The following is a 27,261-nucleotide window of genomic DNA, read 5'->3' as shown; positions in this document are numbered from 1 at the left end:
TTTTTTGCATTACATTTGAGCTTCGAGAAAAAAAATCCCTGAGAAATACTAAAGTCAACAAATTCCATCCCTCCACCCACTTTCCTCTTCACCTAGTCCCTCCACCCCATTTCCAAAAAATGTGGGTCCCTTGCTACTTAGACTGTTGCAGTTGCTCATGAAAGATACCAACTTGATTTAAAACCAAAGTGTGTGGGAGAGGTATATTCCCTGTTGCTGCTGAGACAAATTACCACAAACACAGTGGCTCAAAACAACACAGATTTATTCTCTTACAGTTCTGGAGGTTAGGAGTCAAAAAAGAGTCTTTAGGGGCCCGAATCAACATGTGAGCAGGTCTAGTTCCTTCTGGACGCTAGGAGAGGGATCCTTTCCTTGTCGTTCCCAGCTTCTAGAGGCCGCTTGCATAGCTTGGCTCTCAGCCCCTTGTTGCATCTTCAGAGCCTCACTTCAATCTGCTTCTGTTGTCACACAACGTTGTCTTGGATTCTGACTTTCCTGCCTCCCTCTTGTAAGTACCCTTGTGATTACTTTGGGCCCTATGTGGATAATCCAACATCATCTCCCTATCTCAAGATCCTTAACTGAATCAAATCTGCAAAGTCTCTCTTGCCATAAAAGATAACATTCATAGGTTTGGGGGATCTTTGGGAGTCCATCACTTAGACTACCTCAGGGGGGATTTATTTTAGGGATACTGATGTGTTTTTAAACCTCAAAGGTCTAAAGTTGGAACTACAGTCATGTCCCAGGAAGGATCTAGAATCTTTCTGTTTCTCATATCTGCTCCTGTCCGTCTATATTCATTCTTTCTCTCTTTCTCAGCAGGTTGACTACCTATGCAACTCAGTCATATGGAAGAACATGATGTTCAATGATTCCTGAGTCTATGAATTACGGTTTCACTATTCAGAGATTGCCCCTGCACACCATGCCTAGTCCACATTCCCAAGGAAAAAGCTCTGACCGACACTCTTGGGTCAATGTCATCCCTTGTTATGGAGGTAGTCAAACTTGTGGCTGTAAGCAAAGGATACATATTGTACCTTTTTCCTTCTACCTTGTACAAAATCACTGCCAGCAAAAGGCTTTTCAAGTGATACACAACTGGACATACACTAAAAATAGTCCTCTGTCTAGGATGACTAATTTGCCAGGGAATTAATTAAGGAAGTAATATTCCAAATAGAATTCACTAGCCCTTGGTCAGTGTTTTTCAAATAGTGGGTGTCCATAAAACATTTCTTGAGTTGAGTTGTGAAATTTCTTTAGTCTTTTTATGCATGGGGTTTTACCACCTTTGGTCTGGAATCTTGCCATCAGTCCCTCTGCACTTCTCTGTCCTCTGCCGTGCCATATTTTTACATGCCACGCTTTTGTCCAGAATTCTTCAGTCACTTTCTTATTATCACAGTATAAAGTCCAAACTCTATCCTGCCATTTATGTATAAAAGGATGACCCACCTTTTCTCCAGCTGGGACAGAATAATAATTTAATAGATGTGTTGAGAAGATTAAGTGAATACGAGGGACTGTTATATTTTCTCACATGTCTCCAGTGTGAGTCCTCTGCCCCGATCAGGTTGGCCTCCTACAGTCCCCAAGCATGTCTTAATTATTCTCGGGGCTACATCTTTGTTTCTGCTGAGACTCCAGTCTTGAGCATGCTTGACTCTCACTTCTTGTCTTCTTCAGTCCTGTCTATTCCTTTAGGCTTTGCAAGGCTACAAATATTCATTGTTTCCTCCTAGTTCTAAAAGCATCTCTAGTCTGTTCTTATTGTGGTTATGTAGTCCAATTCCCTACCCAAAGGTGGAAAACCATCCATACGGTGCCTTCCCTGTGGCCATTGTGCTTCTACTTGAACACTTCTGCTGTTGAGGAGCTAAGCCTGGACTGCTCATCCCCATGCTTTTTAACAGCTCTAATTAAATAACTATAACATGTAATTATCTTTTTAGTCATGACATTCTTGCCTTTTTAATAAAATTTCCAGTTCTTTCAGGTGAACAAAGTAGCTGCTCAAAAGGCATCGATTGTATTTATGTCTAAAATTATAATTTCATGACATTAGTAGTTAAACAATTGCTACCACTTTTCTTTTTTTTTCTTCCAACTTTACCATTCCTCAGAGGCAATGACTTACCATTAAAGGGTTTGTGATTATTGTGACAATGCCTAGAACAGATCTCTGAACAGGAAGAGGCAAAGAAAAACCATCCTGGTTTATATCTATTGATACTTATTGAAACCAACTTCTCTTGGGCCACTTTAGATTACTCTTAGACAGTATTTGAATTGTTAGAAAAAATAAGTTCTGTTGCAAAACTTTTACTCTTTTTTCTCCCTTTTGGTGCATTCTTCCAGTCTTTTCACTATTCTTAAATAAATATATGTATCTATGTCTATAAACCTGGTTTAGTTTTTACAAATTGGGATTAGACCATACATGGTGCTCTTCATTTCCCTTTAAAAAGATGTGATAATATCTAGAGGGCAGTATGCTCAGTGAAATAAGCCAGGTGGAGAAAGACAAATATCAAATGATTTTACTCAGTTTTGGAGTATAACAACAAAGCAAAAACAGAAGGAAGAAAATAGCAGTAGATTTAACAGACACCGAGAAGGGACTAGTGGTTACCAAAGGGAAGGGGCTGGGGAGGGTGGGTAGAGAGGGAGGGAGAAGGGGATTAAGGGGCACTACAGCTCACAATCACCATATAGGCAGGTCACAGGGATGGTAGGTAGCATAGCACAGAATACAATTAATGATTCTATAACATCTTCCTGCATTGGTAGACAATGACCGCAATGGAGGGGGTGAGGACTTGATAATACGGGAAAATGTTGAACCACTGTGTTGTGTATGTGAAACAATAAGATTGTATATCAATGACACTTTAATAAAAAAAATGGAAGAAAGATGTGATAATGTACCAATGGCACCTTTTCATATCAATATACCAAGATTTAATTATTCTTAATGGCTGTATGGTATGGCACAATTGATCTATTTTTTTTCTCCTATTGATCAGGACATATAATTTCCAACTAATTCTTGAATTTTGATTTTCTTACCTCAAAAGATATCAAAAAGATAAGTGATCACCACACTCCTACTCACAAATTCACCCAGTGTTAAAGGTTAAATATTCCCCCCATCCCCAAATTCCTGTGTTGAAATCCTAGCCCCTGTACCTCAGAATGTGACCTTAGTCAGGGAATAGGGTCATTGCAGATGTAACTAATTAAGATGAGATCATACTGGAGTAGGGTGGGTCCCATACTGGTATCCTTATAAAAAAGGGAAATTTGGATACAGACAGCACACAAAAGGAATGTCATGTGAAGATGAAGGCATAGAGTGGGGTGATGCTGCTATGACACAGATTGCTAGCAAAGCACCAGCACTGAGGGGAGAGCTCTGGAGCAGATTCTCCCCCACAGCCCTCAGAAGGAACCAACCCTGTCAATACCTTGGTCTTGGACTTGTGGCTTCCAGCACTGTGAGACAGTATATTTCTGCTGTTTAAGCCACCTAGTTTCTGGTATTTTGTTAAGGCAGACCTAACAAACAAATACATGCAGTCTTTAGGGAAAAAAAGGATATTTAGTGCTTCAGACAAAGACTATTAGGACAATAGTTCATGGTTGTGAGTGAAGCCCTTTCTAGGGTGACCATGTTATGTCATAGTGTCTATGCTGACCATATATTTTAAGATAATGACTGATGTAGCCCAAAGCTTCCAGAAAATGGCTCAAACTGTAAGAAAACAGTGTGCTGAATGTTTGGGCAGAAGCCAATTTAAGAACCAGAGATAAGACAGGTGGGGGAAGAAGAAATGATTACTGATAACTGTCCAGTAATAAGAATGTGGTGATCTAGACCTTTATATGGCAAGCCATGTTGTGGCTTGTAATTAAATAGGGGAAACAGTAGGTAATGATAAACAAGCTCTAGAGAATTTAGTCTTCCTCTACCTACAGCATTATGTTCTTCAGGGAAGTCCTGTGTTGGTCTAAATTTGAGATTTTGGTAGCAAAAGATGGTTGACCTGATTTTCCAGGAAATCCTAGGGCATGTGTTTGAACACTGTGTGTGTTATGTACATGTACATACTTGGGAACATAAAAGTTCCTTGCAGAAAACTATGTGAGTCATTCCATTTTCAAGAAATTGATTAGATAGAGCCAGTAGGAAGGTAAAGATAGAGATGCTAGTTGGAGCAAAGCCTCATTCTCAAATCTGGGTTCCATGTTGGAGATGCAGCTAATGAACTGGGGCTTCTTGGGAGTTCTAACCAGGATGAAGCACTGTAAGATTTGAAGGCTTTTCAAATTAATGTTCCTCTTATCCAGCGTATCCTCCCCTATCTTATTAGCTAAACCCTCCCTGTTCTTCAGGGCACATTCCAGTACAGGCTCCTCCACAGAGACTTCCTTGCCCTGAGCCACAGAGCATTGTTACTCCTCTGAACTTCTAGACTCTTATTTTTCATGCTCTATTCCTTAGGCAACTCAGTGTGAATTACAAGACTTATATGGTCACATTTTATTACAGCTAGATTTAAAACTCCATGGGGGAGGGATTTTCCCTACTTTATTCACCTTAGCACACCACTGGGCACATAATGGATGCTCAGCAACTATTTTCTTGAATAAAGAGTTGCATGCACATATATTCTGCAATTTCTCTCCCCACTGCTATTTTAAGTTCAAGTATTTGAAAGGTCAATGAGCACTACTTATTATTTTTGGCAAGAGCTACAATGAGAATTATTCATGGGAGTGGGATTGAGACCCTTTCTCCCATTCTTTAGCTCTCTTAAAGCCAAGCTGATTAAATATCATATTTTAAAATGGATCATGAAAGCATGCCCGCTACACTTCTAGTGTGAAGACAAGTTCCCCACGTCTCTCTCATCCAGCCAAATTGCCACTCTTGTCTTTGTCTTTCCTACATATAAATTACAGAGCTGCCTCCCGGTTTTTACATCCTTTACCATAGGGGTCCAGTACTCCAGTTCGTATGAGGGACTTCCAGGTAATGTTAGTGAGTTAAGGGGATGATATTTAAGATACAGACAGGAGTGGTGGAGACTTTGATGTAAGAGAGCACATGCTCATTTTAAAGGGACAGCCAAGATGTTTATGTCACCTCATTTCTGGTATTTTGTTAAGGCAGACCTAGCAAAATGACTCAGGTGATTACTGTTACATGGAAATACAGGTCTCATATTATTAGATCTTCAGATTTTTCAAGAGAAGCCAGAAATACAGAATTAGATGTAAAGTACGTAAATTTTTAAATGTTTCAAATTTTAAAAAACACTGTGCTGGCCAACAACACTGCTTTTCTGCTGGCTAGATATGACCCACAGGCTACCAGTTTGTAACTTCTGTTCTGCAGGTAAATTATGGGGCCCAAGGCAATCATCTCTGTGTACCCCAAGAATTTTTGGCACAAGGATGGTGGAGATCAAATGGCGGCAAATGAATGCACAAGGGAGTCCAAGTCATGTTTTGAACTACTTAAGTTTTTTTATTGTAAAACATTTGTTACAGAAATTTCAGAAAGTTTTTCCCATTTGTATCTGCTAACTTCTGCTTTGAATTATGTATCTAAAGGAACAAGCTCAAAGTGCATTGTGAATCCAATAATAGACATTTAAAAAAGAACAATTCCCCTAAGGATTTATATATATTTATAATGTCAATAGATATGCAAACTGTGTCTGTCCATACACAAAGAAGGAAAAGATGTGTATATATTTAACAAAACCAATTTCAAAATTGCTGTATTTATAGGAATTCATTTAAAAATGATATTTGAATCATTTCCCCCATTATAAACTATGGTTAGAACGTTTACAAATGAGAGTCTAAAGCTCTATATTATGAAACAGCTATGAGTTCAGTACATTGCATGTACTGTTTTGCACAGCAGGAGCAGCAATATGAACTCAGGTCAGAGGCTGTAGCAACAAGAAGCAGCTAAGCCTTGATACAATGCTGCGGTGCTCTTCTTCTGAACCTCCCTCACAAAGATCCTGGATTTTGGTCCTGAATGAGGCAGCTCACAAATATCCATGCATAGTTCATTCGGGAGAACAGGAATAATCCTGAATAGGGTAAGTTCCTTTCTCCCCCACCTCAATGCTCATTATATTTCGCATATATACTAAGAATCAAAAATGTGACCCTGACTGGCTCTAACTCAGAGGTCCCAAACTACTGCCTCTGGGACTGAATGCTGCTGGCAGACACATTTGTTTGGCTAGCACAGTGTTTGCGAACTGGAATGTGGATGTCTTTGCAGCGGGATGCTTGTTCTCTCATGCCCTACAAGCTCTACTTCCTGTTGTCTTTCACCTGTCCGACAGGCACATTTGTGTCCTGGATCCAGCCCCTCCACATGTTTTAGTTTGCAGCCCCACAGTCGAGTTGCAGCTAGCTGGCTCTGATGATATGTGGGAAGCTGGGTTGAAGGTGTGAGGGAGCCTTTTCAGATTCAGACAGGCAAAGAATTGCATGAGGCTGATGCAAACACCAGCTGAGTTTGGAGCAGTGGGTAAAGCTAGCGGGAGGGGGCTAAGTAAATGGGAAGTGTAGGGCTCAGAAAAGTCTGAATGTTTGGCTTTTTCCAAGTAGTCACTGTTTCAGCTTACTATCAGGGTCCATGGGGTACTGAGGTAATAGGAGTGAGTGTCTGTCGGTCTGGCAAAAAAGTATCTTGTGCTGGGCTAAGAGAAGGAAGAGAGTTAAGGGGGTGAAAAAGAATGTGTGACACGTAAGAAGAAGAGAAAGCCTAGGCAATGCAGGCTGAGAGAAACTTTGCTCTATTTATTTGAAGATCCAGGCACTAGGCTGAACTTCCCTCTGTGTCCCACAGCTCTCAGCTGCCTGCCTGCTCCAGAGGAAGGCCCGGGTCAAGGCTGGCACTGACACTCTGCAGAAAGCCTATGGACTTCTGGCCACACGTCCCTTTCACTTTCTAGCACACAAACATTGTGCGGATAGCAGTGGCCTGAAGCTTAAATGGGCTGGTAGACTAGGTAAGTTAGAGGAGGGAAAATTCACCTCATTCTTACAGCCATCTGGATTACTTGGCCACCAAAACCCTCTCTTAGCCTCATGTCTTTACTGACATGAAGAAACTGTCACGTCTTCATTTCATTAGCAGTCACCAGTACAAGCAGTTCATCAGAGAAAAGATAACAACTACCCTCTCCAATGAATTAAGAAAGAAAAAAGAATCACGTGTTCCTTAAATCAGAACTAACTCCTCCTGTGGTTGACTCCAATCTGGGAAAAAGAATGTGTGACACGTAAAAAGAAGAGAAAGCCTAGGCAGTGCAGGCTGAGAGAAACTTTGCTCTATTCATTTGAAGATCAGTCAATTATAAGACAGTGCAAATAGGTTCTGCTCTTCCAGCCGTTGAATGGCTTCTAATGATGAAATGGTGATTTCTTTAAAGGGCAAACTCTTTAAAGACCAGAGTCACCCAGTGCTTGATCAGACACCCACTCCCCCTTCTCTTGCCCTCCTCCAAGTCAGGCTCACAGACAAGGTGATAAAAGCCACAGGTAAGAAGGTGGGCATTTGTATTACTGGACCATCATTCATCATGGTCTGTGGATTTCTGCACTGTCACAAGCAGACTTCTCATTCTCATCACTGGTTTAGCAATTTGTACCCAGTGGCCCTAAAGAATCAGAAATGTGTCTTTCACATATCACAGATACACTAACACCTAGACCTTGGTAAACCCAAGTGGTGTTGGCTAGCCATCTCTGGGTCTCATAGCTATACACCCTGTGGTCAATTCTTCATTTCATATGATTTGTTCAGAGCTTTAAAAAAGATTTTAAAAAACCCGTGGCTACTATTTTGTTTTCAGTTTTCAAAACCTGAACATAATCTCCAAACATAGGAAGGAACCCAACAATCTGAATGAGTTTCTAATGGGCTTAAGTATCAAGCAAGCAATAGCAAAATGTGATGTGCCTTTAAAAAGTCAAAAGAAATGCATAAAGCAGTGCATGCATTTTGTTGCCACAAAATTAAGACTTGACTGGAGAGGGATTACTTCATTTAAGTCACATTGTTATTGTTAGAGAATAGTGACTTAGAACGCAACATCTAGAACAAGTATATAACCATCTACACACTAGCATCACTTTTTCTATAAACAAACATGATAGTGTTACTCAAATGAGCATATTTATAAAATACTGTACACTGCTTCTGCATGGGGTCAGCAGATGTAAACAAACAGCTAATTCAACTGTAGTTTAAAATGTTATTTTAAGTTCATTTGTCGTATAGTCTTTTGCATAACATGCCAGTTGTTCTTTCACAAAATCACAACTTGCCTGTTACCACAGCCCACAGGGCTGGTTAGACAATGTATGTTAGCTTATACAAATATCTTACAGGGTCTACAGGGGAGTGAAACACAAAGCAGAACAGGAATAAAACTGCTCATTTCATGAGGATTCTAAATAACATGGAATTGGGAACATAATCAGTCCTTGCAACATGTGCTTCTTTATTGAATGTCACAGATTTGCAAATCATTATAAAGCCGTCCTGTAACGTTCATTAATATGACCACATGCTACAACTATTTGGGTTAAACACAAGTCACATATATGTTTATGTGTGTTTTATAATACAGGATTGCCCAGCATGTTAAATGGTACAGCCTATAGACCCAGCATGATGGATGACTGGACAATATTTATCATTAAAGAAGTTAAACAGTCCAAACATTACAAGTACATTTTTCCCATTTGATTATTCTTATATATATATGTGTGTGTGTGTATAAATATATATATTTACATATATATATATATACACACACACACACACACATATATATATATATATATATATTTTTTTTTTTAAAGGGGAACTTTCAAAGTGCTAAATAATATCCTAGACCTGGAAGCTTAGACTTAAAAAAAAAATCAAATTCTTTAAAGTGCTGCATTCTGATTGCAATATACCTTTCAGCTTGGAGAAATATACAAACTAGTCATGACATCTCTGAGCAAGTTTTCCAGCTCCTCATTTAATTCCATGGAGGAGGGAGTTTGTAACTATCAATATAAAGTATGTTGGTTAATCAGGAAATTTCCATGGTCAGGTTCATAAAACACCCTTATTTTTTCCAAAAGGAACAAGCAATTTAGAGCAAATCATTACATATGGTAGTATATAAAAATTGGCACCTTAGAACCAGATGATTAAACCAAAGCTATTACTTTCTTGAGCTCTCTGTGACTTTATTTATGTTCCTCAATAATGTGCTGCCCATGAGCTGCTTAATTCACAGAGACAGGTAATTAACATCCCCCCGATCAGGGACATGGTGGAATAAATGAGTTACGCACAAGCTGACTGTACAAGGCCATGGAATCAATGCCACATCGGTGTGCAGAGAACCCAGAAATGGAGAGACATGGATCAAAACATAACATACATGTATGTGCACAGGAACGAAATGGCTCATGAAAGTTACATAGCTTGTGTTAAAGTCATTTAGATTTGGCTTATATATTTCACACACTTTACAAAAGGTGCAAGAGTTTCATTTTCATGCAAACAAAAGAACCAGGTAGACACAAGGTCAGGACTGTTAAGCACTTTGTTTCCCAGGTCCTGTTCTGTTCTCCCCAGAAACTGAAAGGAAACCTGTGCTCACTCATCATTTCTTTCCCCCATTTTCAGTCTGGTCCAGGATGAGGTCCTGGTGGGCTGTGATGTCCTGCCCTGTGATCAAAGATGAATGGTTTCACCTCCTTGGATTCCTCTACAGACTCCCCCAGAGAGCCTTCCTCCTTTGTGAGTGTGCTCCACATTTAAAAAACCATCAAAACGGTAGGATATAAGTACATCAAACTAGCAAAATCTAATCTAAGGAATGAAAGTAACAAAGTCTTGGTTCAAACTCTTGTGCTGAGACTTGGCCTTCCTGAGAATCACAGAGCAATGGTCTCAAAATACAAAGTGCCTATTACAACTGCAGCAATTATGAATAAATACAGTTCCTCTTCCTCATTGTCAATCAATACGGAACCAGAGGTGCATGAACCCTTTAAAGTTATATTGCAACATTGCATGTATGTACATTTTGTGTGTGGTGGGGGGAAGGGTCCAGAGCTTTCATTAGATCCTCAAAAAAATTTATGACTCAAGGAAATTTAAGGGCAAGAGATTTATCCTCAGACCACATGCATGTTTGCTGAGGGGAAAATAACCAATGTGGAGCCCAATAAAAATGTAAGCGTTTCTAGAACAGTTACATATGAGGAAGTCTGGTTGCTTGTTTCTAATTCACCTAAATATCAAGAAGTGAAAAAGAAATCCTTTAATTATTTATATATGGCCTCACCACTATTTCTACACCCAAAAAGCTTCTGCAGAGGGTTTTTCATTTTTAAAAAAAAATTTAAAGGCTAGAGGTTTAGTCCACATATTTACTTGATTTCACTTTATGAGAAAATTTGGAGTTCATTAACTACAACTAAACAAAAGAACCAGACAGTATTTGAAGCCCAGAACATGAAGTCATTTTCCTTAAAGATTGTATTCTTTTTTAAATCAGTGATCCAAATAGACATTTGAAGATTCGAGGATCAGGAATTCTTTCTCTCACTTCAAATCCAGATTCAGACCTAGAAGCCTATGCCTATATTCTAAAGTCCTCATTACTATCAGGTTTAGAATTGCATAACTATTTGGACTGCAATCATTTTGGGCTGGAGAAACCAGACTAAATGAGATGTCATCATAGCGAGTGCTTCCAGAGTAAAAAGGGACAGAGGGCAGGTAGCCAGGCATTTTGGCAACTCTAGTTTGGTAGAAGGAAAAGTTAAGGTCATACAGATTTTAATAAATCATAATTTTAGTATCTGTCAAAATCCAATATAATAAACTCTTTCAATGGAACTCCTTGGAAAGTAAAAATATCCTGGTTATACCTCAAGGTGACAGAAAAGTCCAAACCTCTTAAGAAAGCTCTGTTTATATACTATGCATAAACATGTCTCTCTGAGTAAATGCATATATATATATGTATATAAGCAGTATATACTATAGAGCTCTTTATGTAGTTTATTTGCTTTCTATTTTAGCCTACTGTATCTTTTTTATAGCTCTGTATATGAGAAAAACATTCATGGTATGCCTGCAACTGATGGCTTTGGGTGGCTACCAACCTCCTAGTCAGTTCTAAGGTTATTTATGGTTTTGAAACTTCCTTAAAAAGTACTTTGGAACATTCCCATAAAAAAGATACCAGCCCTTGAAAAACTCCAATTGAATTTATGCTGAGCTCAGATTAAATGGCAAAACTCTAGATATGAAAATATCCACATGTAACCAGATATTCACATACAAAATGGTCATGTAATGAATGGTGTGGAAAATTGGCAGTCACATCTTGGAGATGTTCAGAGACACAGGGGAGTCATGCAAATGATGGAGGTCACACAGCAACATAACACATAATATGAATGGGAAGAACATAACAATGTCCCATCTGGCGGTTTTAGGTGGGTTGTGTTCACTAAGCATTTTTTGTTCACTATTACATATTCAGTGAGTGACTTCATTGATGATAGGTGAGATAGAAAATAAATTTAAAAATATAAAATTAATTGCATTCATCCTGAGCTTGCTTGACTATACTTGAATGCCCACTGTATATAATAAACCACTTGACATTTATTTTTAACATCTATTCTTTCATTTTGATTGCAATACAAAAAGGTATTTCTTTTCCCTTTATTTTCTTCAAAAAAGATAGACAGTTGTGGCACCAGAAGTGAATATATAATAAGAGACAGGTGAACTATGACTGTTACCTTGTTTTTTCTTTATAATGATCAATTACAGAAGTGTTGGCATGAGAAGGATGTGGGACGTTAGGTAGAAGTGCTGGCTGCCGGCTTATACTGAATAAAAAGGATGCTCTTCATCGGTCACCAGTGATGGAGCCAATGTGAAAAGAAAACAGAATTGAAGTTTAGAATATCTCATTTGTATGCTGGCTACTTTTTTATTTTATTTTATTTTGCAATTTAGCCCTGCATCTTAAAATGCTTGGTCATGGTCAGACATGGAAAGATGCCTCCTGGCGTGGAAAGTGCTTGCAGCCCCTTCATTCCCAGAGCTCATGGCTTTCTGAAGTGACCAGCGGTACACATTCACCTCAACCCTTCTTCTCCCTCGCCTTCCCCTCCCAACAAATCAAGAGTGAAGGTGACTTAAATCCCCGTGTTTGGTACTGGGCCAGATCAAGTGCTTTCTTGACCTGTGGCCCAGAAGTCACCTTTGAGTTAACTCCTCCCAAGGCATTGCTTGCTTTGCTCAGCTAGGAATGAAGCAGGTATGTTTCAAGGAAGGGGAACCGGTGGAGTTCGGGGGGAGTTTTAGGGCTGGATGCGCGAGCCTCCTGCAACACTTATTCAGAAGGTTTAGTTGTGCTTGCTTTCAAAGCTGTGGGAAGCGGACGTTCTGGACAGTCTCCGCATGGACAGGCTGTCCGCTCGGCCCTCCGGCTTGGAGGACTTACTCCTCTGGAAGGGATTTCGCACGCTCGCTGTGTTCCGCTGCCTGTCGAGTTTGTCGCTGATGGAGAAGCTCTTCCTGGTGTGCGCGTGTGGCACGCTCGGCTCCTCTGCTGTGTAGCTGTTGGCGCGCTCTGTCTTGGGAACCACGATGCTGTTGGACAAGGTTCGGTCTGAGTCGCCGCCCTCCTGGGAGGGCATCACGGTGGTGGCTCTCTGACCTTTGGCCTCCTTCTCCTCACTGTCAGAGCTGGGGTGACTCAGCTCTGCTTCTCGCTCAGGATGGCAGCAAGCAGAGTCCTCCACTTTGCCTCCGAGACCGCCAGGGAAGGCGGCCCTGTCGGCGACTGCTTGGGGGGCGCCGACGCACCTGGTGTCAATGCAGTCTGTAATACTTGTGTATTCTGCTGTTTTCATGGGCACCCCAAAGTTGGCATAATAGCTCCTCGAAGGAGAAAACATAAAGCTATGAGATTTCACTATGGGGGCCTCTTCTAGAAGAAAGGGTGTGGTGGCTAGGTAGCGGCTACTTTTGGAACGCTCGATGGTGTGGTACGTTGGAGGGTCAGTGTCCCAGGGGTTTTGGCATTCTGGGATGTGGGTATAGTCTGAAGAAAAAGATCTGGTGTCCATCGAGGTGATGTCCTCGAAATCAATGCTCCGACTTGGAGGTCTGTCTGTGGGTGCAAGAGTTGCATAGGCACTACTTGAAGGAGCTGTGGAGGGTCCTGGGGCCGAAAAGCTTGGCTCACCCAGCCCGAGGATGTTCACGGAATTGTCCAGAGGGTCTATATCACAGTGGAGTTCATCCATGGCAGAGACATAAATGTCTATACACGAAGATGGTCTTCTGGAATCAGGAACAATGGCCAAGGTGTTTGCAGGGGCTATGGGAGCTGTGGATTCTTTTGCTACAGAGTGGGAACTAGTAGCCCGGTGGAGGCTCAGGGACCTTTCTTTAAAAAGGCTTTCCAACTTTTCTATACCACCTTTGTCTTTCATATTGACTGAATAGAAAGAATGGCTTCGCATACGGGGCACTAGGGTTGGAGAAGTTGGGGACATGGTCTCCTCACCTGCAGGGTCTATGCTCTCTTGAAGCTTGAAGGTGTTGCCCTCCTGGCTGTTGAAGCTGCTCTGGCGGACGATGTACGCTGCGTCTGTGCAGTCCGACGAGGTCCGCGAGCGGATTTTGTTGGATTCGGCCCGCTCCAGACCTGTCAGGCGCTCCAGGGCCGCGGCCATGCGCCCGATGAGGTCCTCAAGCTGTGCCAGCCGGATGTCCACCGTCTGGAGCGAGGCCTTCATGCAGTGCTCTCTCTCGTTGACTTCCTCCAGCCGCATAGACATGTTCTCCACCCTGTTGGAGGAAGAGAAAACAGGGTCAGTCAGGGCAGGTGCCTCTGCTGGAGAATCTGTCTTTTCGAGCTGGAAGAGGCTTCAGAGATGATCTAATCCAGTGGTATTTAGCTGTCAATTTCCCTTTTCCCTTAGTGAATTTAATGCACAATCCCCCCAAACAAACACCAGAGTTGAATAGTTCTTACTGAAGTGGAGTGGGGCCAAAGTCCCACCCTTTTACCATCTTTACATTTTAGCTGTGGCCTGGGGCAGGGTTTAACGACCTAAGTAAGTAGGAGGGTGCTGGCTTATCAGGGTCACCAACTAAATGAGAATGCTGGGCTTCGATGACTTTATCCAGAGTTTTGCAATAGAATTTTAGCATGTAGCTATGCTTGCTGCAGTGTACATGTAAAATTTATATTTCATGAACTGGGAATTTGTTTTGCATTTATATAATACTTTTTTTTGGTGTTGTTATTCACAATAACCTTTGTAAAATTTAGTGCCTCCAAAGGAATTAATTAACATGGTCTTGTTACTGAGGCACCTGGAGGTGACGTAATCTAATCTGATCCTTTCATTAATAAAGGAAAAACAAACACTAAGCAATTTACCAAGGTAACATAAACTATTTTGTGGTGAACTCTGTAGTGTCTATCAATAAGTAAATTATCCTACTGCTTTTTCTCTCTGGGTCTTTCTGGGTAGCTGATCACAGGTGCTCTACATTACAGGGGTCAGGATGTCTTGACTCTTCCCTTTGGAAGTTCTTAAGGGTGTGAAGTGTGTCATATTCCTGTTTTCACTTCCAGGTTGCCTGCCTAATACCAGCCAGCTGTCAATTAAGGTTTATTGAGTCAGTCACTGTTATAAACTTGATTTCCATTGTCTAATGGGCTGCCTGGCCACTTCTTTACAAAGATAGAGGCCACACATTTAAAGTAAAACTCTGTCATATTTTCCACTTGCTCAAATTAACACGGAAAGGACAAACCAGAGCCAAGTTTTGGGTTGAGTTCAAGCTTTCATTTTTAAATGCCCAAAGGCAAATTTTTTGGAGACTGTAAACGAGATCCATACACAACTTTTCGGGAGAGAATAAAGATACTTTCCAAATGCTTCCCATACCCAGAGTAACATCATTTGACAGCTGACCCATAAAAGCAACATGTCTGCATGTCCAGAATACGCTTCACAAACAATGGTGGGAATTAGGGCTGCATTCCCCCCAGCAATTGTGATGGTGGTGGTGGTGATGGGGGTGTATTAATAATAGCAGCACAGTAGGCTTTTTAAAAAACTTTCCTCTTCTGCTGGCCGGAGTGGGTGGGTGTGTCCTGCGTTGGGGCACATTTTGGCCTCTGAGAAACAACCCTGCCCCACCGTCCTGCCCTGCCATTCACACCACCCGCTCTGCTCTTTTACCTTCTGGCCTCCCTTCGCCCAGCCTGAGGCTCTGGATTGCTCTCAAGAGCCCTGCTTTGCAGACACTTTTGCCTCTCACTCCCTCCTGCTGGCCCCCAACCAACCTGGCACCTCCTAGGGTCCAGGCACACTGGGCCCCCATGCCCACCTGCAGCCCCAGAGACTGTAAATTGAGTGATTCTGCATCTAGCAAACCTGATGCTATTCACCCAGCTAACAGCTCATTCAGAAGGAAAACACAACTTTTCCTTTCCACTTCATTTTTGTGGTATAAACATGGCCTGAGAAACAAATTACTTAACAGTAATAAGATTGTGTGTCTTATAGACTTACAATTCACTTTGTCACCATCTAGCCTATGGAATTTGATTTTTGCAAGTCCTGCAGTTTCATCTTGTACAATACAATGAGTTTTGGGTAAGTGGATAAAATACTTCTTCATTAAAGGAGAAGGATAGACAGTGCATTTCTGGAGAATGAGGCTTTTTGTTTTGGATTCTCTCAGTGCTGCGTTCACCTAGCTTTTTAGCATTGGCAGAGTAACAAAAGGCAGGATAGTTTTCTTCCTCCTCCTTTCCTTTCCTGGAGCCCAGTGTATGCAAGGTTGGCATGGAGGTGAAAAAGATGCTCTTTCAGCATGTATGATCATTGGTCTGGGCACTGTGAAATATCTCCCTGCGCTGTGGGGACCTCCCTGCCTGCACCCTACCTCCCTTCAGCACCAGGATCCAACACTAAGGAGAAAATTAACAGGTAAGAGGCAGAGCTCAGGCACCAAGAAGCAACTGAAGATCAGGCTTGGCTGTAGGCAAAGAGTACACAGAAACTAAAGAGCCCAAGGGGATGGGAGGAAGCGTGAGAAGGTACAGGGAGGAAGAGGGTCCTCTGGGAAAGCAAGGAGGTGGGAGCCTCAAGGGTGAGAAACAAGCATGGCTGCAGGGAATGGGTCTTGGGGAGGGAGACCTGCAAGAACAGGGCCAAGCAGCTATTCCTCATCAAATCCTAACTCTCCCATAGGCTCTGGGTTGATTTTGAATGTAAGACTTGAACTAAAGAAAACAAAAAATGGATTGTTTCATCCATTTTCTTCCAGAATTGTGGATGTGTTTAACCACTTAACTTTTAAGTTAAGTATAATTATTTAGATCACGGATGTAACTAATAAAGGTTTAAAGGAGGAGTTACAAAAGAATAAAAGTTCCAAGGGTCAAATCTATATATGTTTGCTCCATAAAAAGAATGCCACCATTAATCTTTACAAAAAATTCTTAAAATGTTAATTACAAATGGGTATACATCCCAGATATAAATAGGTCTGAGACAAAACAAAACTAGAGTTCTGGGTCATGATTGTAGTCAAGGAGTTGACTCTGGTCAATCCACGTAAGAGACAAAATAGAGATAAGCATGATAAGCATCCATGGATCAATAGGAATCCTTAAGGAGATAGGGACTGGGGAGTTACTAAGTGGAAAAAAAAATAGAGGGACTGTGGAAAGAAAGACATTGTTTGGAAGGAGCACTATTTTTCTTACCCTCTTTCACATCTCCATGTGATGGCTTATCACACAGCTTACTTCAGAATAACTCAGGAGGCAATCACAATAGGGACACAGCAGTGTCCTGGAAAGATGTGAGGTGGATAAGGAAGTGACAGCCAGGAGCCTATCAGAGGGGACTCGAAAGGTTGGCGACAGCCCTGGTTAAGGAGGTAACTAGTCTCTAAGAGCCAATGTGATGAGGAAAAGGGGCAAAAGAAGATTCTGGTGGCACATTAAATTTCAGCTTCAATATGCAATTTCTTAACTTAAGGACTGTTATTTTCTATAAATTCACCTTCTTTTCTGATAACCTCAAAATGTGTGTAAAAGAAATGTGGTAAACAGAGAAAGAGGACACAGGTTCTCACATCAAAGGCAATGACACAGAACATCTAAAGATAACTCTTATTTATCCACACACTGATACTTAATTTGTGAATTATTTAGGCTCTTTAGGGTCACCTACTCTTCCCTTAGGCCAGTTAACTTTCTCATTAACTCTGGGATGATAAAGGGAGAAAAGTGTAAGTTCAACTCAATGGAGATACAAAAGATCAGCACTGGGAAAAAACATGGTGGGAGATGGGAAAGTTCATCTTTTTTGGCTTACACTGTTTTTTGCTTATTTATGAATTTCATATATCCTAATTTATCTGTTTCTTTATTATGAAAAAGTATAAGTTGCACAAACTATTAATAGTTATGTCTTATCACTTTTTTGGATTCAGGTGAAGTGAAAAGAGGGCACAAAGCATTGGTTTGGGAAAGATAATGTTAGATTAAAAGATGATGCTAGAAATAGTATATACCCTAGTTAGCTTATATTGTTACCATTGAGGAGAAAACTCAAACTGTATAACTTCTGACAAGGTCAGCCCAACAGGTGGGGTAATGGTGAGGAGGGTCTGGAAGCCTTATGTCAGTGGTCTGAGAATTAAATACCTATGCGTGGGGCAGAAGTGAAGTAAGCAGGTATAAGAGGATAGAGGCAGGGATTCTGGGGCCGGAGAGAGCACACCCAGTCCAAAGGCACTTAGAATGAATTTTAATAATCACTGTAATTTCTTAACTTAAGGATTGTTATTTTCTATAAATTCACTTTCTTCTCTGATAACCTCATATGTGCTTAAAAGAAATGTGGTAAACAGAGAAAGAGGACTGGCAGGCCATGCCCCTTCTAAATTTCAACTATTCCCCAGAGCACTAGCAGTAGGCTCCCATGTGGGCAGATGGTGCCCATGAGTGAATGCTGCTTTAAATAAATTAAAGGAATCAGAAAAGAACTTCCATGTGATTACCAGAAAATATAACCCTTAAGAACCAATGGGAAATAGCAGTCACTATGGAAAATGGTATGGAGGCTTTCAAAAACTTAAAAAAGAAACACCATCATATGATCCATTAATTCTACTTCTGGGTATTTTCCCAAAGAAAACAAAAATACTAATTCAAAAAAATATATGGACTCCTGTATTTATTATAGCATTATTTACAATAGCCAAGATATGGAAGCAACCTAAGTGTTCATCAATAGATGAATGGATAAAGATGTGCTACATATATGCAATGGAATGTTACCCAGTCATAAAAGAGAATGAAATCTTGCCATTTGCAACAACATGTGTTGGACCTAGAGGGTATTATGCTAAGTAAAATAAACCAGACAGAAATACAAATAAATATAATTTCACTTATATGTGGAATCTAAAAAACTAAAACGAAACCGAAATTGACTCATAAATACAGAGAACAAAGTGGTCATTGTCATAAGGGATGAGAGTGAAGGGGTGGGAAAAATATGTGAAGGAGATAATGAGGTACAAAGTTCCAGTTATAAAATAATGAAGTCACAGGGATGAGAAGTACAGCAAAGGGATATAGTCAATAATATTGTAATAACTTTGTATGGTGTCATATGGCTACTACACTTACTGTGGTGAGCATTTTGTAATGTATAAAGTTGTCCAATCACTATGTTTCACACCTGAAATTAATATAATACTGTATATCAACTATACTTCACACACACACACACACACACACACAAAGAACCAATAGGAAATAAAAAGAAATGCCAGGAGACTGGAGATAGGACAATTTTTTTCTGACATTAGAAGTTCCTGGATTCTAGGAATTATTGGATTTGGACATAAATTGTAAGCAGCATTACAGGATGGCTTAATAGTAGGTATTAAGCAGATAGTATCTTTTGACTACCTTAAAAAGATAGGGTCAGTTAACAGGTTACTACATGGGCGCAAAATTAATAGTTTCTTTTTTGATAATCTAGACCAATAAAGTAACAGAGATGCACAATATTTGTAATGAAGTACATTGTGATTTTAGCAGGGAGGCTGACACACTGGGCTGACTGTAAACATGTGGCTACCTGGCTATCTGATTAGCCAGCGAGAGATGGCAGAGCAGCGGGCCAACATTGTTATGAAAAGTAATTTTTGAGTCATGCGATGTCTGTCCTGGTTCACCTGATCTGTGCTGGTGAGCATTTTGGTAAATTATGTTGGAGTATAGTAGGTATGCTTATCAAGCAATTTACATCAAGTGAATAAGATGAAAAATTAATATACTGGATAAAAACAGGATATCAATAGGTCTTGAAGTGCTGGAATGAACACAAAGGAAAAAAATATTTTTGAGTTTCACAGCAATAAATAAGTCCTAATTTTAGATTAAAGCAAACATTTCATAAGAGGTTTGAGGATATTTGAATTAGCTCATGTGAAAAAACTCTGGTTTTAATTAATTGTAGGCTCACCGTGAACCAAAGATGTGACTTGGCTGCTATGATTATGATGCAATCTTACAGCAAATGAAATGCTGTAGACCAAATAATAATAACTACCATTTACTGAAAGCATTATATCTCATATATGTTATATCAATAACTTTTAATACTCTTCATTAGGTATTAATGCTCCATTGTACAGATGGGGACATAAGTTCAGAGCAGTTAACTAACTTGCTTAAGGTCAAACAGCTAGTTACTGTAAATCAATATTAAAATCTTTCCATTATATTGTGCTATTTTTTTTACATGAAATAACTTCTTGTCCTTGTATTCTATGACTATTAGCCCAGCACATAGTAGGTGCTCAAAAATGATAAATGAATGAAGGCATTACATCTAGGCTCTAATTTCAACACAGAATTAGGTTCCATTTATGTACTACCTTTAAAGGGTGAAATTGACAATTTAAGGCGCATATTGAGAAACTGAGCAGGATAATATTTGATGTGCTGTGTGCATCATAAGCAGTTAAAGGGTTTTGAGGTACTTAGTTTGGAAAAATAAAAGTGGGGAGATGATAATGATCTTCACATATGTAGAATATTTTCTCAGGGAGAAAATAATTTAGTATTTTTTCTGTTTTTATTCATTAGGCTGTTATCTAAGGCAGTTTCTCCTCCTTCAGGAGGTGTTCACATAGAGGCTATGTGTAGCTAGACAATGCATTCTTTCAAAGCAGAGCCTTATTTTACATCCCCACTACCCAGGCCATACTCATGCCTGCTGCTCAGAACAGATTTGTTGAATTACCACTGGTCAGGTGTGTGGGAGAAACAACTGCTTTGGGCACAAGTAATGTGTGCTCAGTGACCTCCGGATCCCTTTTCAAGTTTATGGTGCTAAATTTTATGTGCTCTACAATGAATAATTCTGTACCATCTTCTCCTAACATTGGACTTTGAAGCTTGTCCACTGGGTCCCATCAGTCCTCAAAGTGTGGTCAGTGGACCAGCAGCAGCATCTGGAAACTTGCTAGAAACAAATTCTCAGGCCCCACCCCAGACACAGTGAATCAGGAACTGGGGGTAGGGAGATATCCAGCAACCCGTGTTGTAACAGGCCCTGCAGATTATTCTGAGGCCCTCAGAGTTTAGGAACCGCTGGGTTAGATGTTTCTGGCTGTTCCTGCGTTGGCTGTGCGTTTGAACTCAGTGAGACTGAGTGTTTCTCGAGGACAGCGCCCTGCCTTGTGGGCCCTCAGCATCTGCCTCTCTGCATGGTACACAAGGAAAGCCCAGGGTGCACATACTGAAATAGAACTGAGTTTGTAAAAGGACAGTGAGCATGGAATTTGATGGAACAGAATTTAACGATAGGAGTCCAAAAATCATCAGAAAAGAAGCCAATCATCAATGCTGTTTAATAGGTTAAAAGCTTTTTTTTTGATATTAGCTAGATATTGACTCAAAGTAGAGGTACTGTATTGGTTCAGGATGCATCAGGGTCATTGCTATATAAAAAATGGAAAAAACAAGGATTTCTCAGAATAAGTTTCCTATGAGGTGCAATCTCCCAAGTATTTATTGCACATTTTACATTCCATTTGGGTACAAAAATATGATCTAATAATGATACATTTAAATTGATAATTATAGAAGTATCTTTGTATTTCTAAAAGGCTCATGCAAATATAATTTATGTCAATTTTTTTAAAAAGGCAGTGGCAAGAGGAGCAGCATGAGGCACAGTACTGAAGAAACTCTTTTCCCAAGTCTTTTAGAATAGCAAAGAGCCAGCTCTTAAGTTTTCTGATCTCACATCTCTGTATTGGAGCTGTCTAACCTAAAGGGAGAATTATACAATATTCTGTATGTGTACATATAGAATGTGTACAGTTAACTTATGTATATTAAACATATATAAGTATAGAAATGTGTGTATAAAACTGGACAGCTACATGTAAAGAATGAAACTGGATTACTGTCTAACACCATACACAAATGTAAACTCAAAATAGATTAAAGACCTAAATATAAAACATGAAATCGTAAAACTCTCAGAAGAAAACATAGTCAAAAAAATCTCTTGAACCTAAGCATGAGAAATTTTTTTCTGGACACATCTCCCCAGGCAAGGAAACAAAAGCAAAAATAAACAAGTGGGATTACATCATACTAGAAAGTTTTGTTACAGCAAAAGACACCATCAACAAAACAAAAAGATAACCTATAGTGTGGGAGGATATATTCATGAATGATATCTCTGATAAGGGATTAACATCCAAAGGATATAAAGAAATCACATGCCTCAACACTAAAAAAACAAACAACCCAATTAAAGAATGGGCAGAGGGCTTTAATAGACATGTGTCCAAAGAAGACATACAGATGGCCAACAGGCACATGAAAAGGTGCTCCACACTGCTCATTATCAGGGAAATGCAAATCAAAACCACAATGAGGTATCACCTCACATCAGTCAAAACGACCATTATTCAAAAGACAAGAAAAAGCAAGTGCTGGCGAGGATGTGGAGGAAAGGCAGCCCTCCTGCACTGTTGGTGGGAATGTAAATTGGTGCAGCCACTGTGGAAAGCAGTAAGGAAGTTCTTCAAAAAACTAAAGGTAGAAATACCATTTGACCCAGTAATTTCACTTCTAGGAATCTACCCAAAGAAAACAAAATCTGATTCAAGAAGATACACACACCCCTGTGTTTACTGTCACACTATTTACAATAGCCAAGATATGGAAGCAACCAAAGTGTCCATCAATAAATAAATGGATAAAGAAGATGTGGTACATATATACAATGGAATATTATTTGGCCATAAGAAGACACAGAAATCCTGCTATTAGTGACAACATGGATGGAGCAAGAGGGCATTATGCTCAGTGAAATAAGCCAGGCAGAGAAAGTCAAATACCATACGGTTTTGCTTATATGTGGAATCTGAAAACAGAACAAATGAACAAAATAGCAACAGACTCATAGTCACTGAGAAGTGTTGGGTGGTAGTCATGGGAAAGGGGCCAGAGTGAGTAGGTAAAACAGGTGAAGGGGATAAGGAGGCACAAAATCTCAATCATAATATAAATTAGTCACAGGGATGAAAGCACAGCAGGGAGAATATAGTCAATGGTTCTGTAACATCTTCTTGCGTTGACAGATAGTAACTGTACTAGTTGGGGTGAGCATTTAATAATATTTAATAGATAACAGTTGAATCACTGTTGTATATTTGAAACCAATATAATACTGTATATCCACTGTATTTTAATTTTAAAATGTCAAAAAATATAAAAAAAATAGTATTTAAATATTTTAAGGGAAAATAAAAGGCTGCAGACTCTAGGTTTACAAAAAAAAGTGTGTATATATACATGTCTATCTAACTTTCTACCTTGCTATTGAATGTAAATAGGACAGATGAGTTCACCTGCCACTGCACTCAGAAAGGCTGTGCCCTAGAGCATGTGCAAAGTGGGTAATATGGATCCACTCTTCCCTAGGTTGATCCCTGTTCCCTCAGGCACTTTGGTGTTTCTGTTGTGCCAAGTAAAATTCTAGTGTTTAGATTTATTTTTTGGCAAACTTAGAAATGCAAAGCAAACCAGTACCACCACCATCGCCACAAAAAGCACAACCCAAACAGACACAGAGAAGCAACAGAAGGAATGAGGCCTGGGCTGGGATTCACTTCTCTGGCACCTGGGCTTGGTCATGGGGTTGTCCTGGCTGCCCAGGCTCCTGCTGTTTAGAGGGTCAGCTAACGACTAGGACACAGGGAGGGCTGCGACTACACTGGGGACTGCTCACCCTGGTCACTGTCCTTGCTTGTGGGGCTCTGTAACTGCCCAGAGAGGATCCAGGCCTTGAGGAAGGAGTCTCCTGGAGGTGCTTGCAGGTGTGGGGTGATAGGCTCACCTGCAGGAGCTATAGTTCCTTTCCGTTTCCATCCTAAAGGACTAGGTGACATGGTTATAAAATGTTCGCAGGTGCTAGCATCTGTACCTTTCATTCTAGTTCTCCAGAGGTGCAAAGGCTTCCTTGCATCTAAACACACCTTCCCTCAACCTTCTTTTCTCCCTTGTTTGTGGCTTTCTGAGTTTAAAATGCATTTCAAAGACTCCTGGACATAGGCTTTGGAAATATGTCTGGGCAATGGGCAATGTGTATACATGGCACAATTTTCTGGGAACCACATGGCTATATGTCCATTAGTAAATAGTTTTTTCAAGGCCTCAGAATGAGATCTTCAGATTTGCAGCTCCTTCATGTGCCAGAAAGTTGCTTTACATCATATCATAAAATGCTCTATTTTGCAATGACAGATGTTTATAAAATTTGTGCATGGCTTTAAACTTTATTAATATTGGCTGAGTACCAATGGATACAATCAGGGGCAAATGTGTATGTAGTTACTTATCTAGACTGAATTGTTTAAAGAAATAAAGGGCCAGGGACAGAAAAATGTCATTTATGTAATTCATATAGAGTCACTAGAGAATGTATGAAGTGGGTAAGCAGACAAAATGTCATTTTATGAAAACTGGAGGTGACTGACTCAAATCTTAGAAGTCTGAATCATACCAGCTAAACTTATCAATATATTATACCCTTTCTCACTATTTAAAATTTGGTTCTGTCATCTTTATATCTCAAATGCATAAAATGTAAAGCTACACCAATGCTTTGTAACACTCGGTGTTCTTTAGAATAGTGGTTCCCAAATACAGGGTTTTTAGTGTGCCAGCCCAGACTGAAGTTTTTATTAAAAATTTAAAAATGTAAATTAATTTGCATAAAGGTAGATTTATTAAATTTAAAGGATTCTCTTCTTTTGGTGCCTTACTGGTCCACAAAACTGTGTGGTCAGATATCTAAAAGTATGGAGCTGTTGGGTAAAAAAGAATCAGATTTTATTTCTTTGCTTTTACCTTGCTCTATAAGAAGAAAAAAACAAAATAATACTTGGGAAAAAACCCTCAACCATTATCCTAAATAATTCACAAGCCTCTTGCTGTCATTTATGCAGTAGGTCTTGAGTACCTATATAAGCCAGACTCTAGGATGGTCCCACTCCTCTGGAAAAGATTCTCAGTGACCTGTATGAAACACAAACCTGCTGAAGTCCTTGAGTTGGGCTGGGTCTCTTGGTTTGTGTCTGGGCCAGAATTTTCCAACTACTAGGCCAAGCCAGCGACTCCTGCTCTGTCCTGAAATCCCCAGTCTCTAGTGTCCAGGAGGGTGGCTGCTACAGCCTGCTGGAGAACACTAGAATCTGTAAGTCTGGGGTTTTGATTTGTAGACACTTCAGGCCACGTTCTGTTCACTCATAAGCACAGAGATTTCTTGGACAATAAAAATAAGTACAAGTGGTAGAGGACTGGACTAAAGATGACAGCATGAGAGGTGAGACAGAGACCTCCTCCTAAAACCACATATAATATGAAAATATAATTAATACAACTAATCCTGAAAGAGCAACAGGAAAGAAGGCTGCACCAGACTGCATATACCTGGGGAAAAGAGCAGACCTGGGAGCATGAACCTACACTGTATGGTGCTCTGGTGATTTAGTGGGGTTGGAAAGCTAAGACAGGCAGAATACCTGGAGAGACGGAGATTCCAGCTGCTTGTGGAAAACAGGGATTCATATCTGGCTGATAAAGTGGGCAGTCTGAGAGACTTCCTAAAAGTGAGAGGGCTGCTAAAGGGGCAAGGAATGCACAGAGCTTACTGCTGAGGAGAAAGGACAGATAGACAAAATTGCCCAGGTGCACTCTGCCCATCAGGTTGGGAGCTTAAACCATCTTCAGGTGCTCCATCCCCCTGGCTGGCTACGCAGCTCCAAGGCTCCTCACTGTGATACACAGCCTGCTGTGTCTTCCTTGCAGCCAGCCTGCACCTGGCTCAGGCTTGCAAACCAGCAACCCCTGCCCTAGTGTCAAGCCAACCAGAGGGAAGCCCCATCTATGGCAGCTACAAACACAAAGCATAGAGGCTTACACCTGTGTGTTTGGCCCACTGGTTCTGGCAGTGGAGAGAGGCATAGCTGCCGGGAACCAGGAAACAGCTCTTTCCTCCCCCCAAGCACCAACACGGCTCCCCTGAGACGACTGACATTGCTCCAGGGGCTGAGCAGCTCCAGACAGTAGAGCTTCTGGGCACTAGAGGACACCACAGACAAATTATGAAATGTCAAAGGAACCTGGTTCAAAGCAAAATTATGAATATCCCTGAGAAACATTAAAATGAAATTGACCTCATGAATCTCCCTGAAAGCAATTTCAAAATAAAATTCATTACCATGCTCATGGAGGTACAGAAAAATATTCAAGAACTCAGGAACGAATTTAGGATGGAGATCCAATCATTAAAGAACACAATGGAGGGTATTAAAAGCATATTAGATACAGTGGAGGGGACATTAAATGAAATAGAAATTAGGGAAGAGGAATACAAAGAAGATGAGGCACGGAGAGAAAAAAAGATCTCTAAGAATGAAAGAACACTGAGAGAACTCTGTGACCAATCCAAATGGAATAATATTCATACTATAGGGGTACCAGAAGAATAAGAGAGAGAAAAAGAGATAGAAAGTGTCTTTGAGGAAGTAATTGGTGAAAACTTCCTCAATCTGGGGAAGGATATAGTCTCTCAGGCCATGGAGGTGCACAGATCTCCCAACACAAGGGACCCAAGGACGACAACACTAAGACATATAATAATTAAAATGGCAAAGATCAAGGATAAGGACAGACTATTAAAAGCAGCCAGTGAGAGAAATAAGATTACATATAAAGAAAAACCCTTCAGGATGTCATCAGATTTCTCAGCAGAAACCTTACAGGCCAGAAAGGAGTGGCATGATATATTTAACGCAATGAAAACAGAAGGGCCTCGAACCAAGAATACTTTATCTGGCAAGATTACCATTTAAATTTGAAGAAGGGATTAAACAATTTCCAGGTAAGCAAAAGCTGAGAGAATTTAGCCCCCCACAAACCATCTCTACAGTATTTTGGAGGGACTACTATAGATGGAAGTATTTCTAAGGTTAAATAGCTGTCACCAGAGGTAATAAAAAGGGATAGACAAAAAGTACCTAATATATAAAGAATGGAGGAGGAAGAAAAGGGAGAGAAAAAAAAGAACCTTTAGATTATGTTTGTAATAGCATACTAAATGAGATAAGTTAGACTCTTAGATGGTAAGGAAGTTAACCTTGAACCTGTGGTAACTACAAATCTAAAGCCTGCAATGGCAATAAGTACATACCTATCGATAATCACCCTAAATGTAAATAGACTGAATACACTGATCAAAAGACACAGAGTCACTGAATGGACAAAAAAACAAGACCAACTATATGCTGCCTACAAGAGACTCACTTCAAACTCAAAGACATACATAGACTAAAAGTGAAGGGATGACAAAAGATATTTCATGCAACTAATAGGGGTTGCAGTACTTGTATCAGACAAAATAAGACTTCAAAACAAAGAAAGTCACAAGAGACAAAGAAGGACATTACATAATGATAAAGGGGTCAGTCCAACAAGAGGATATAACCATTTAAATATCTATGCACCCAACACAGGAGCACCTACATAT

The 27,261-nt window shown here is 40.2% G+C and overlaps 1 protein-coding gene across 1 annotated transcript in view; it reads right to left on the bottom strand.

Moving 5' to 3' along the window:
• Positions 1-5,415: 5,415 nt before the first annotated feature.
• TRPM3 (transient receptor potential cation channel subfamily M member 3) overlaps positions 5,416-27,261 on the bottom strand; it is a 481,810-nt gene continuing 459,964 nt past the window's right edge. Inside the window, 1 exon segment of the mRNA XM_036893415.2 lies at positions 5,416-13,942. Within this exon segment, the coding sequence (XP_036749310.1) occupies positions 12,490-13,942 (1,453 nt within the window). The 3' untranslated portion in view covers positions 5,416-12,489.

Source organism: Manis pentadactyla, chromosome 3, assembly GCF_030020395.1.
Source record: "Manis pentadactyla isolate mManPen7 chromosome 3, mManPen7.hap1, whole genome shotgun sequence".
Lineage (NCBI taxonomy): Eukaryota > Metazoa > Chordata > Mammalia > Pholidota > Manidae > Manis > Manis pentadactyla.
Note: the sequence above shows the minus strand (reverse complement) of the source record. Positions and strands in the feature narration are given on the sequence as shown.